This window comes from Rhinatrema bivittatum, chromosome 6, assembly GCF_901001135.1.
Source record: "Rhinatrema bivittatum chromosome 6, aRhiBiv1.1, whole genome shotgun sequence".
NCBI lineage: Eukaryota > Metazoa > Chordata > Amphibia > Gymnophiona > Rhinatrematidae > Rhinatrema > Rhinatrema bivittatum.
Genome location: NC_042620.1, coordinates 116160460 through 116173993, shown reverse-complemented (window position 1 = coordinate 116173993; position 13534 = coordinate 116160460). Strand labels below are relative to the sequence as shown.

General features: G+C 41.7%; 1 protein-coding gene across 1 annotated transcript in view; it reads left to right on the top strand.

Annotated features, from left to right (window-relative positions):
• The window catches only part of CHN1 (chimerin 1), a 322397-nt gene that overhangs the window by 99754 nt on the left and 209109 nt on the right, over positions 1-13534 (top strand). Inside the window, exon 5 of the mRNA XM_029605826.1 lies at positions 8573-8686. Coding sequence (XP_029461686.1) covers positions 8573-8686 — 114 coding nt within the window. The remainder of the gene's footprint in view (positions 1-8572; positions 8687-13534) is intronic.

Genomic DNA, 13534 nt, shown 5'->3' with positions numbered 1-13534 from the left:
GACAATTTTCTCAATGGAAAAGGGTATACAGTGGAGTGCCTCAAGGATCTGTACTAGGACCTGAGCTTTTCAATATATTTATAAATAATCTGGAAAGGAATACGATTAGTGAGGTAATCAAATTTGCAGATGATACAAAATAATTCAGATTAGTAAAATCACAAGCGGATTGTGATAAATTGCAGGAGGACCTTGTGAGAATGGAAAATTAGACATCCAAATGTCAGATGAAATTTAATGTGGATAAGTGCAAGGTGATGCATATAGGGAAAAATAACCCATGCTGTAGTTACACGATGTTAGGTTCCATATTAGGAGCTACCACCGAGGAAAGAGATCTAGGCGACGTAGTGGATAATACTTTGAAATTTTTGGCTCAGTGTGCTGTAGCAGTCCAAAAAGCAAACAGAATGTTAGAATTTTTTAGGAAGGGAATGGTGGATAAAATGGAGGATATCATAATGCCTCTGTATCGTTCCATGGTGAGACCGCACCTTGAGTACTGTGTACAATTCTGGTCGCCACATCTCAAGAAAGATATAGTTGCAATGGAGAAAGTACAAAGAAGGGTGACCAAAATTATAAAGGTGATGGAACTGCTCCCCTATGAGGAAAGACTAAAGAGGTTAGGGCTGTTCAGCTTGGAGAAGAGACGGCTGAGGGGGGATATGATATAGATCTTTAAAATCATGAGGTCTAGATCGGGTAAATGTGAATCAGTTATTTACTCTTTCAGATAATAGGAGGACTAGGGGGCACTCCATGAAGTTAGCATGTAGCACATTTAAAACTAATCTGAGAAAATTCTTTTTCACTCAACATACAATTAAACTCTGGAATTTGTTGCCAGGGGATGTGGTTAGTGTAGTTAGTGTAGCTGGGTTTAAAAAAGGTTTGGACAAGTTCTTGGAGAAGAAGTCCATTACCTGCTAATAATCAAGTTGACTTAGAAAATAGCCACTGCTATTACCAGCATCAGTAGCGTGGGATATACTTAGTTTTTGGGTACTTGCCAGGTACTTGTAGCCTGGATTGGCCACTGTTGGAAACAGGATGCTGGGCATAATGGACCCTTAATCTGACCCAGTATGGAAATTTCTTATGTTCTTAAGAATTCTCAATGCAAACGATACAAGTATAAAACACATGGTACATATTATGCTCTGAAACATACTACATGTTCATGAAGTTTTTCATTATTAACAACATATGAACTAACGAATCACAAAACAAAACCTGATTTAATGATCAAAAGCATTCAAAATCTGACTTCGAGTTCTGTGTGGTAGAGACATTATATAGGGCATCCATGTGTGGTAGAGACATTATATAGGGCATCCAGACATCTAATATCCATGTCTTTCCTTGAAAAGAAAAAGAGTACTTGCACGAGAGCATTTCCATGATCAATAGAATATGGATACTGTTGTGCCATTGGGCCATGGAGGGCTCCTTTGATTGCTTCCAGACACAAAGGATGGCCTTGGCTGCTAGAATGAAAACTTTATTAATCCATATTTTTTGTTTTATAGTCCCCAAAAATGATGCAGAAAAGATACCAAATAGTGCCGTCTGAGGAGATAGAGGGATGTGAAGGTTCAGTATGTAGCCAGCATTGTGGAAGACCTTCATCTAAAAGATCTGAACACACACACACAGCCCCTCAAAAAGTGGCCCAAATGAGCAATTTCCTGATTACATTTTAAATACATATCACAATCTATGAATTTAGCTAGACGAGCTTTATGTTGTGAAAAATACAGTCTGTACAAAATTTTATATTGAGTTTCTCTCATTTGAATATTGCATGTAATGGTGTGGATAGCAGAGAAACTTGCAACAAAAGGAAATTGGATCTGCATTTCCTGCTGCCATTTAGCCCATGAAATGCCCTAAGACAAAGTGTTAAATCTGTTTACCAAATCATTATAAAAAAAGGAAATTGAATGTCTACTAGGTTCCTCCACACCAAACCAGTCTAAAAGAAATTGCCAGTTTGGGTTGTGAAAGTCCATAACATTGAGGGGTTATGCATAATGATAAGTTAAATCTGGTACACAAGTCACGGAAGGACAAAAGAGACCCATCTGCTTTAAACAACTCAGCAAAGAATATTAACCCCTTCAAGGCCCGTGCTAGAAAAGAAGGACCCAGGCCCGGATAAAAACCGCATTCCCCCGAATTGTCAAAAAAGGTGATAAGCAGGAGCGTAAGAGCGAGCGAGACAGAAGCCATCACCACGTCTTACGGAGGGAGCGACAAAAACTGCAGACTGGACATAATGAGAGACAAGAGAATTGTTGGCCTGGACTATAAACCAGAGAGAAATAGGAGCAATCAACCTAGTCTCCAAGGCAGTGTCTAAGTAAAAATTGATATTCAAGAGCCAGTCCCTTATGTACCTGAGGTTAATATATACATTTCATTTACATTTATTGCATTTATAAACCGTCTAACACTAAGAAGGCCTAGGTGGTGATTGTACAGCTTGAAGTCAGGCAACCCAAAACCCCCTTTCTGAGGAGGCTTCATTAGGATCTTCAAAGCCAGTCTTGGTTCCCACCCCCCCCCCAGAAAACAACTAAATGAACCATACAGCCAGAGTGGATCCAGAAAGGGAAACAGGCAAGACCCCCAAAACATATAATCAGCAGGGGAGAATGATCATTTTAAGTAAATAAATGCGACCCATCAAGGACAGAGGCAAGTATTGCCATTCAAGCAATGAGTTCTCAATGCGCTTTTGCAATTTGGAGATATTGATAGAATAGAGTGGAGAAATCTCTGGGAAGCCAAATGCCCAAATATTTTATTTGATTCCCAGCCCATTTAAGAGGGAAATTACCCCCCCCCCCCCGCCCCAAACATTAATATTCCAAGAACCAATTGCCATCGCTTCAGATTTATCAAGATTTAGCTTGAATCCCGCAAGGAGACCATATTCTGCAATTTCTTGTATTGCTGCTTGTGAAGATTGGACAGGGTCAGTAATATGTTTCAGTAAATCATCTGCAAAGGCCGTCAATTTAAAAGTAGCATTCCCAATATCTATGCCATGGATGTCCACAGAGTTTAGAATCCATAGGAGAGAATCCAGAGATAATACAAAAAGCAGCGTTGACAAGGGACACACTTGAGGTGTCCCTCTAGATAACGTGAAATCTCTAGAGAACTCCCCATTAACCAGGATGGCAGCCTAGAGTAGAGTGTAATGAGAAAGGAGAGAAACTGGCCATGGAATTCATATGCTCGAAGTGCCTCAAAAAGGAACAGCCAATTCATCCTTTCAAATGCTTTTTCCGCATTGAAGTTAATTAATAAGGAATTTAAATGTTTTCTAAGAGAGAAATCCAAAGAATCCATTACTCACCTAACATTCATCACAGCCTGTCTGCCCTTGACAAACCCCACCTGCTCAGGCAATATTAACTTGGGCAAAAAAGATGACAAACGATCTACCATAATCTAAAGTGAGATAGGCCGATATGAACTAAGTAGAGTGGGATCCCACCTCGGCTTTGGGAGAACAATTATAGTAGCTTTATTAGCACTCCAATGCGGAAGTGGGGAGTGAGAAAAAGTGTCGAAAAGCTTACTTAGAGGCAAACAGACATTGTCAGACAAGATCTTATAAAATTCAATAGGCAGGCCATCTGGTCCAGGTTTACAAAGAGCAGAGGACTTAATTGCTAATAACAATTCTGGGAGTGTAATCGGGCATTCAAAAGTTGAAGATCCTCCTTCGACACATGAGGCAAAGCCATCTTAGCTAGGAAAGCCCTAATGGAAGATATCTCGCAAGGCTCAGAACTATATAAGTCCTGATATTGGTGATTAGGAAGAGTGTTTTACCTGACCTATGTTGTCTTGTAAAGCTAATATGTGAGTCTTACCTTCCCAGTTTCTGTGAGATTAGCCAGAAGTTTCCCTGCCTTGTTGCCATACTGAAAATGTTTGTACTTGTAATAAAGTAAACATTTTTTTGTTTTCTGGTGAATAAGTTCATTTAAATCAAATTTGCAGATGATACAAAATTGTTCAGAGTAGTTAAGTCACAAGCAGATTATGATAAATTGCAGGAAGACCTTGTGAGACTGGAAAATTGGGCATCGAAATGGCAGATGAAATTTAATGTGGATAAGTACAAGGTGATACATATAGGGAAAAATAACCCATGCTATAGTTACACAATGTTAGGTTCCATATTAGGCGCTACCACCCAAGAAAGAGATCTAGGTGTCATAGTGGATAACACATTGAAATCGTCGGTTCAGTGTGCTGCAGCAGTCAAAAAAGCAAACAGAATGTTGGGAATTATTAGAAAGGGAATGGTGAATAAAACGGAAAATGTCATAATGCCTCTGTATCGCTCCATGGTGAGACCGCACCTTGAATACTGTGTACAATTCTGGTCGCCACATCTCAAAAAAGATATAATTGCAACGGAGAAGGGTGGCCAAAATGATAAGGGGAATGGAACAGCTCCCCTATGAGGAAAGACTAAAGAGGTTAGGACTTTTCAGCTTGGAGAAGAGATGGCTAAGGGGGGATATGATAGAAGTGTTTAAAATCATGAGAGGTCTAGAATGGGTAGATGTAAATTGGTTATTTACTCTTTCAGATAATAGAAAGACTAGGGGGCACTCCATAAAGTTAGCATATGGCACATTTAAAACTAATCGAAGAAAGTTCTTTTTCATTCAACACACAATTAAATTCTGGAATTTGTTGCCAGAGGATGTGATTAGTGCAGTTAGTATAGCTGTGTTTAAAAAAGGATTGGATAAGTTCTTGGAGGAGAAGTCCATTACCTGCTATTAATTAAGTTGACTTAGAAAATAGCCACTGTTATTACTAGCATTAGTAACATGGAATAGACTTAGTTTTTGGGTACTTGCCAGGTTCTTATGGCCTGGATTGGCCACTGTTGGAAACAGGATGCTGGGCTTGATGGACCCTTGGTCTGACCCAGTATGGCATGTTCTTAAGGTGCTTTGAGCTGTATAAAACCTAGTAAGATTCTGAGCAGAAGGATTTTGACAATAATGCCTCTTAACCACCAGGAGTTGGTTTTCCAACCTCAGAATACCACTAGCCAGCTCCTGTTTCTTTTTAGCAACATAGGCTATTACCTCTCCACCAACACTGCTTTTGTGGCTTCCCAATAAAGAGCAGGGTTGGATTGATGTTCCTCATTAAAGTGGGCATATTCCTTCCATTTATCCCTTAAGTAAGTATGAAAATGGTATCATAATATAGATGAGGAGGCAATCTCCACCTCTGAGTAGCCACTAGGGGGAGAGCCCATCAATATCTTCCCATACTGGCACGTGTTCAGAGATAGCCAAAAGGCAAATTCCTGAGCTGACCACCTTCGAAAAATAGGCCTTACTCTCTAGTAGATAGTCGAGGTGGGATTTAGAGCCATGGGTCCTAGAGATGTGGGTGTAATCTTCCTCCAGAGGTTGGAGGACTCTCCTGAAGTCTATTAAGACCAAGGTTATTCCAATGAAAAGGAAGGCTACGTGTGAGATCGGCCCACAAAGGGGGTCTAGCTGGTTTTCTATCAAGAGCACTGTCAAACACCATATTAAAATTTCCCCCCAGAACAGTACATAAATGAGAGTACAGGAAGAGAATATTAAATATTTTAGTAAAGAAGGCTTGAGAATAAACATTTGGAGAGTAGACTTTACCCACAAAATCTGCATGCCAAAAAGCTCTATCACCAAAAAAAGATATCCACCCTCTGGATCCACAACAGAGTGCTGTACAATACACACTAGGGATTTATGAAAAAGTATAGCAACACCCGCTTTACGATGGTTAGAAGAGGCAGAGAAAACCATACCCACCCACTGCTTCTGTAATTTCTGTTGTTCAGCATCCGAAGGTTTGTTGCCTACAACATAGCAATATCTATCCGGGACTTACACATGGCCTATAGAACTTTATAGCATTTAGTGACTGAGCTGATCCTGCAGACATTCCAAGTGAAACATCTAAGAGTCACCGAGATAACTAGAGGGAATGTAAGAAGAGGAGAATAACAACACAAGATCTTCATAGAGGTGATAGGTCCTCCAGCCTAGATCTACCACCTCTCCCAAGCAATAAACAATAAAGACAATATATTTATACCACATGTGAATTGAATTCCCAGATCTGTAGAGGGAGACAGACCACAAAGAATTAAGCAGTAAAAAAAAAAAAGGCGAAACAGCAAGAGCATAATACAAAATCAAAGGACATGTCAGCTCAGCAGTAAACCCCGCAGAAAAAAATAAAGCCACAGTATATATAGGCAGTGGGTGAAGATGAAAAGCCCCTTGCACCCCATATGCCAAAAAAAGTAGCCAACATCAGTCACTTTGGGTATATCATGTGTGCTGTGAGGGCCCCCGATAATCAATGTTCAAACAGGATGAATAACTGTAAGAATAAAGTCTTGGAGCTAGGAAAAATAGAGAACAAAATGGTGGACATAAAGTTGGCCATCAGAGTCAGAATCAAGCCCTTGCAAAAAATATTTTGAGCTTCCACAGCTGAGGTGAAGAAAATATTACCCCCCCCCCCCCCCCTTATAATAGATTTTGAACTTTGCGGGGAAAAGCCACATGGACCTGATATTTTTCTGCGCCAACTGAGTGCATGCAGGAACATTAAACGTCTTCCTCCTCGAGGCCACTGCTGCAGAATAATCTTGAAAAAGTAAAACTTTGTCACTCAAAACGGAGATCTTTCTGGTGGTGGTAGGCTCTTAAGATTTCAAGTTTATGGGCAAAATTAAGGACCCTGAATATTACCATTACCATGGTCCCCAGATCCGCCCTCTCGATCCGCAGGGCACCATGGGTGTCTGCAAGGCTTAAGGCTTGAGTAAGCCAGGCTTCCACTCGTGGCCCCAAATCCCTATCAGGCACAGATTCAGGAATCCTGATGAGTCGCAAGTTATTCAACCCATGACCTGTTTTCTATGTCATCCACTTTAGACTGCAGTGAATGGCAACTGAGATTTCAACTGTTGTATGTCAGTTACCATACATGTAGTCTTGTCCTCTACATTGGAGATCCTCTGTTCCGCGGATTGTAACAGCTGCTGAATTTGGGTCAGCTGGGTGCTTACCCCTGAGAGTTGTGTGAATATCTGGGCAAACTTTCCATCAAGGGCCACGAGCACTGTAGAGCCACATCAAAGCCCAATGGATCCAGGTTTTCAAAGGTGGCAGAAGGAATCGCCACCCTTTGCTTTGTCCTCTGTTTTTGCTGCTTTGGATGCCATCATTGTGGGTAAATGCAAGTCTCGCCATGCTCCGTACCTCCGAACGGAGGAGAATATAAGGTAGCGAAGGCTGTTGAAGCAGGTAGGCAGGAAGCACTGCAAAATGAGGGAAAGGAGAGGGCCCTCTGGGAGATCAGTTAGTGCGTTTGCTCTCCCTCACAGCATTATGTTGCTCCACTCCTTTCTGGTTGTTTTATCAAAAATATTATCATGTAAAATCTACAGTAAAAAATATTGGTGCAAGTTGACATTTTCCTTGGAACGTTCACAACAGCAAACAAAGCGAACTTTACCTGGTTTTGCCACAAAACATAAGATCACTGTATGAGGCAGGTAAGGTATGGCAAATATTATAACCACAAACAAAAAGCAATCTACAAATGAAGTCTAATTAGATAAACACCACACAAAAGAGCATCCAAAGACCTTTTAAATTATTCACACTGGTATAAGATCCCACATATACAAATCTGTGCAGTAAAGGACCTTCATAAAATCTGTGCCAGGTTTCACCAATGAATATTGTAACCTTCAGTCTTAGTGGATAATGTTTAGCAATCTTTCTTTAATTATTGTGTCCCATTTTTCTCGAACTTTTTTCAAAAATTATTTTTCTATTGCATTTAAAATCAAAGGAAGTTACAGCGATTAGGTTCTTCCACCCAGGTCAGACGCATAGTACCATGCAGCTCGTCAGACATGTGGTGCTGTTTGGATAGTGCTGTGCAAACAGGTCTCATGACTGGTGACTTTTAAAGCCTAGTAACAGCATGTTTATATGCCCCTGAAGCAGGCAATGAAACGTGGTACCAAGTCAGGTGTTGCAATGCTGAACAACCAGGCACAAAAATATTGAAGAACCCCGGGTTGTAACTTCCAAAAATAAAAGTCAGGGAAGTATGATTCCTTTGAATTTAAATGCAATTTAAACATTTTTTTAATTTTTAGAGATAAATGGGACACAATAATTAGAAAAAGATTGCTAAAATGGACTAATGATTAAATATGATCTGCTAAGACTGAAGGTTACAATATTTATTTGTGAAACCTGGCAAGGATGTAATGAAGGTCCCTTCACAGATTTCTATATTGGGATCTGTTACACTACTGTGAATAATCTAAAAGGTTTTTGGAATCTTTTTTTTTTAAATATTATAACAAGCCATTGCAGACCAATCAAAAGTGATGGAATGTGAGCCTGGCAAAAATGTATAGGAAATCCTCAAAAGGAAATTTGAAAGATGGTGACAACCTTACCTTGCTGAAAAGGTCAACTTCCTTTTTATATAGATTCCATGGCATGATCTCAAGAGAAGAAACTGATCAATTACTAAGTGTTGCAGAGGGAAGTTACCTCATTCGTGAAAGTCTGCGTCAGCCTGGAACCTATACTTTGGCTTTAAGGTTAGTTTTAAAATATGCCTTTGAAAGATCCTGTGCTTGATTAACTAACCACTTGCTATGTATTTATCTCATTTCTGTACAGAGTCTGCAGTAACTTAATGATTTTTATTTTCATGAAGTAATTACAAATTCCTTTAGCTCTATAGAGGCCGATAGCCAGCTGTGTCTGGATAAAGTTGACCGGACAACTTTGTCTGGGTAACTTTTTCCAGATATTCATCCCAAAGCCACACCAGCCAGTTTGGCTTTACCCAGTCTAAAATATCTGGGCAACTTTAGGCCTTTGATTTACCCAGTTACCCAGCTAATTTTGTCAAGGAAGCATTGAATACAATACTGGCAGATAAAGTGAAATTGTGCCGTGGGAATGCCCCCAGCATTGCCTTTTGTCATGAGGGTAAATTTTGACCAAGCAACAATTTTCCCAGACAAAATTTAGGCAGAGACCAGAGGAAATATTTTTTACAACGACAAGCAGGGTTGAATTAGCCATAACATATGAATAATGTCATCTCATGGCGCCAAACAGTCCCTTCTCTCTAGCCCAGTAGAGTTTTAATCCTACTGAGCAAGTGCAGGAGTTCCTGCATGAGCACTTCCTTGTGAGCATCCAGTCTTTTTCTCCGGGCAGCTGCATGGACGGTTACCCTCTCTCTCTAAAAATTTTATATTTTTATGGTCTGTTCACTGTTTTCATTTTTTTCTCTGCCTCGCTGCCCCTGCAGCTCCCACAATAGCACTTTTTATGCTATTAGAAAGGTGCCTTTTGCAAGTTCAGGATGTCTGGGAAGGGCACTGCCCCCAGCAGAATTTGGGCCTGTAACTGTGACCAAATGATGTCCATCTTCCTCTTTCCTGGCCAAGAAAATCCCAATATTGCCTTCCTTACCTGTTTTGTCTGGATCCCAGAGGACACTCTTTGGCCCCCTGGTGCCAGGCTCATTCCACCAGCTAAGATATACTCTGTTCTGCCCTCACTTTGTCAGCAGTGAACCACTCCACCTAGAACCCTCTGGGGGCATCTCAAGTTGATGAACCAATCTTGGTTTCTTCGAAGGACATTTCCTTTCCAGTGCCAGCCTAAAGAACATAATAAGCCATTAAAGAACTTCTTTTCCTCACTGGTGGACAGCTCTAAGGGAGGACACTTTATATCCACACTTATCCCAGTTGTCATCACTACACACCAAGGGAGTTTCACCTGTGGAAATCACTTAGGCAGGACCTCCCAGCATTCACAATCTGGATGCTTCACTCTCCTCCATCGATGGTATGGCAGGTCCTCTTTGGAGAACAACCAGGTGGATCTGTGGTCTACCTTGTCATCAGGATCCTGGATCACTGACTACTCTGCTTATGACTCTGAGGAGGAAGGCTCGATTGGAATACTGTCTGATCCCCCGAATGCTCCTCTCCATCTGAGGACCTGATTTATGCCAAATTCCTTCTGAAAATTGAAGAAGCACTAGGGGTCTCAGTACAATAGCTCACTGACTCTAGGATGGAAGTCTTTGGCCTTTTGAAGATCCTGGAAACACCTGTGGAGCCATTGGTGATTCCCATCCACAAGATTCTGCTGACCCTTCAACTCAAAATGTGGAAAGCTCCTCTAGCTTGCGTACCAGTTGCCCAGGAACTCGAACTCAAATATAGCGTCCAGTAGTCCCTGGGATCTGGAGTTGTTCAACTCTCCCACCAAATCTGACCTGAAACAGGACAAGAAGATCCGCTTCTATTCTGACTCCCCTACCAGTAGAGATCCACGTTTGTTGGACAACTTTGGAAATAAGGTGTTTCACAGTTTGATGTTGAATGCCGAGATTACAGCTTACAAACCATATATGGTACAAAATCTGCATGACTGTATTGAGAAGCTGAGGCCTCTAGTTCTCTCCCTGGAGGGGAAGGATGATTATTTTGCTAGATTCTCCTGGACACAGAGGAATGCCAATGCCACAACATTAACTCTGTGTATGAAGCTTTTGACACTGCAGCTCATTCATTGGTTACCACCATTGTGGTCCATTGCATGGCTTGGCTCAGGGCCAGCAGCCTCAGGGAAGATGTCACTGAAAAACTTGTTGATGTACCAAATGCAGGTGATAACCTTTTCGGTGACAAGGTCTGCGATACGGTGGATGACTGATCAGCCATCTGTGTCTAGGCACTTTTCCTTATACAAGTGACCTTTCTACTAGTGTCAGTCATTCAGGCCCTTTCAAGGTACAGATCCCCACCCATTCTGTCTCCAGAACAATGCCAGCCGAACCAAAGCCGGCCTAACCAAAGCCAGACCCGAGTTTTGAATAATCACGCAGTCCCAGGGCCCAGGTGCTCCAGAATCTAACAATTTCTGGCCAGTTGTAAGTCCATCACCAGGGACTGTTGGGTCTTCCAAATTGTGGTGTTTGGTTACTGCTTGCATTTTTCCCATACTTAGTGCTTGTCCAGTCTCCAATCCGGACTCATCTCATATAGTTGAATTGCACTTGGAGATGAAATCGCTGCTTCACCAACAAATTCTATTCACCCTGGAAAGCATTCTATGGGAAAAATTCAAGATGAATGCACTCCACACCATTCTCCCCTTCATTCAGCAGGAAGATTGGATGTACACACTGGATCTGAAGGATGCTTATGCCCACATCCTGATCCATCAAACTCTTTGAAGGTATCTTCATTTCATGGTGGATAGATCCCACAATCAGTACAAAGTCCTCCTGTTTGGCCTCTTATCAGTTCCGAGGGTCTTCACAAAGTATCTAGTAGTGATAGTAATGGCAATGTTTCTTTGCTGACAAAGGATTTACATTTTTCCATACTTGGATGTCTGGCTTCTGACAGGTCCATCCCAGAACATTCTGTTTCCTTTAATACTTGGCATTTCTTATCAACTTCTCCAAGTCAATTCTAATTATTACTTAGTGATCAAATTCATTGGAGTCTGGACAGACTCTCCCTACCAGCTAACAGGATTCTCATACTGTGAATGCTAGTCTCTGACTTGTTGCTTCACTTGTAAGTCACGGCCCATGCTGTCCTGGTGGTTCTGGGTCACATAGCAGCTGTGGTATACTTGGACCCTCTCACATGTTTCCACATGAGGCCTCTGGTGGTGCCTCCACTAACAGTAGGATCAGTTCTCTTAATCCCTCTTGATACTTATCTGGCTGACCCGATCAATGAAGTCCTATTTCAGGTGGTGGACAGATCCAGAAGTCTTGGAAGGGGTGGTTTCTGCTATAGCCCTTACTGCACCAGGTGTTGGTGAGCAGTGACATATTCAATGAAAGCTGGGAAGCACATACTGGGATCCTGCGCTCTCAGGGGACGTGGTTGGAATGGCATCTTCACATCAATTTGCTGGAATTGAGGGCAATTCTAAACACTCTAAGGGGTTTTCTCCCCATCACTCCAAGGATTCCAATCTAGATGGACAATCAAATGGCCATGTTCTACATCAAGAACATTGGAGGCATGGATTCTTGGACCCTTTTTCAGGAAGCTCTTATCGATTTGGCAGAGGGCTGTGGACCACAGAGCTTCATTAAAAGCAGCCTACCTCCCCAAGTTCTCAAACACACTAGGAAATCATCTCAGCCGGGTTTTCCTCCATCATGAGTAGTCTATGTACCATCAAAGACTTCCTCTTTGATCTCAGAGACACTCACGTGGTCAACCTGTTTGCCATGGCAGAGAACGGGAATATCAAAGACTTCATTTCCATCCATCCACGCCATCTTCTACTGGCCTCGAACGCCTTCCTAATCCTGTGGGATGTATTTCCACCTCTCCCACTGGTAGTGAAGACAATACAGAAAGTACTCAAGGCTAGGGCTTGTCTCATCCTCATTGCTCCAGCTTGGGCCATACAACTGTAGTTCTCTTATCAAGCTGTAAACTCAACCTCAGGGAGTGGACCCATTATTGCTGACCCTGGACTTTGGTCACCTGCTCCATATGAACCTACCTACCCTCAACTTAACAGCATGTATGTTGAGCACACAGTAGGTTTTTTTATCTCTCTCTCTAGAGAAATTGAAAACATGCTGATTTTAGCAAGGAGGCCATCTTCCAGAAGAACATATGGTTTCAAATGGAGGCATTTCTCCTTATGGTGTGGAGCTAATTCACTGGATCCATTCACTTGCGAACCCAAGGACTTACTCAAGTACTTAATTCACTTGTCCTCCTTGGGCCTCAGTACTTCATCTGTGAGGATCCATCTCATCACTATTGCAGCCTACTACATTCAAGTGGATAGCAGACCTTTGGTGTCCACATTCATGAAAGGCTTGCTTTATAATAAACTACCAGTTTCAAAGCCTGCTGTTCCTTGGGATATTAACATGCTCTTGACACAACTTCGAGCCACTTGCATTTTCCTCCTTGAAGTTCCTTAAATGGAAAGTGATGTTCCTGGTGGCCATCACTTTGGCTAGATGAACCAGTGAAATTCAGACACTTTTTTTATTCTCCATACCTTCATTTTTTTCTACAACAGAGTGGTACTTCATATTTATTCAAAGTTCCTGCCTAAAATGGCTTCTGCTTTTCATATCAATCAGTCCATCATTATATCTACATTTTTCCCAGAGGAGAGAGAAAGCCCTTCACACATTGGACTGCAAGAGAGATTTGGCCTATTTCTTAAAGAGAACACAACCTGATTATGATGCTTCACAGCTGTTTGTATCCTATAATCCAAATAGGCTGGGAGTAGTGGTTGTCAAACGTATCATCTCTGGCTGGCTAGCAGACTGCATAGCACCCTATTATACACTAGCTGGACATCAAATAACAGACTCCTTCAAGGCTTATCAGGTCAGTTCATCATCTCAGAGCTGA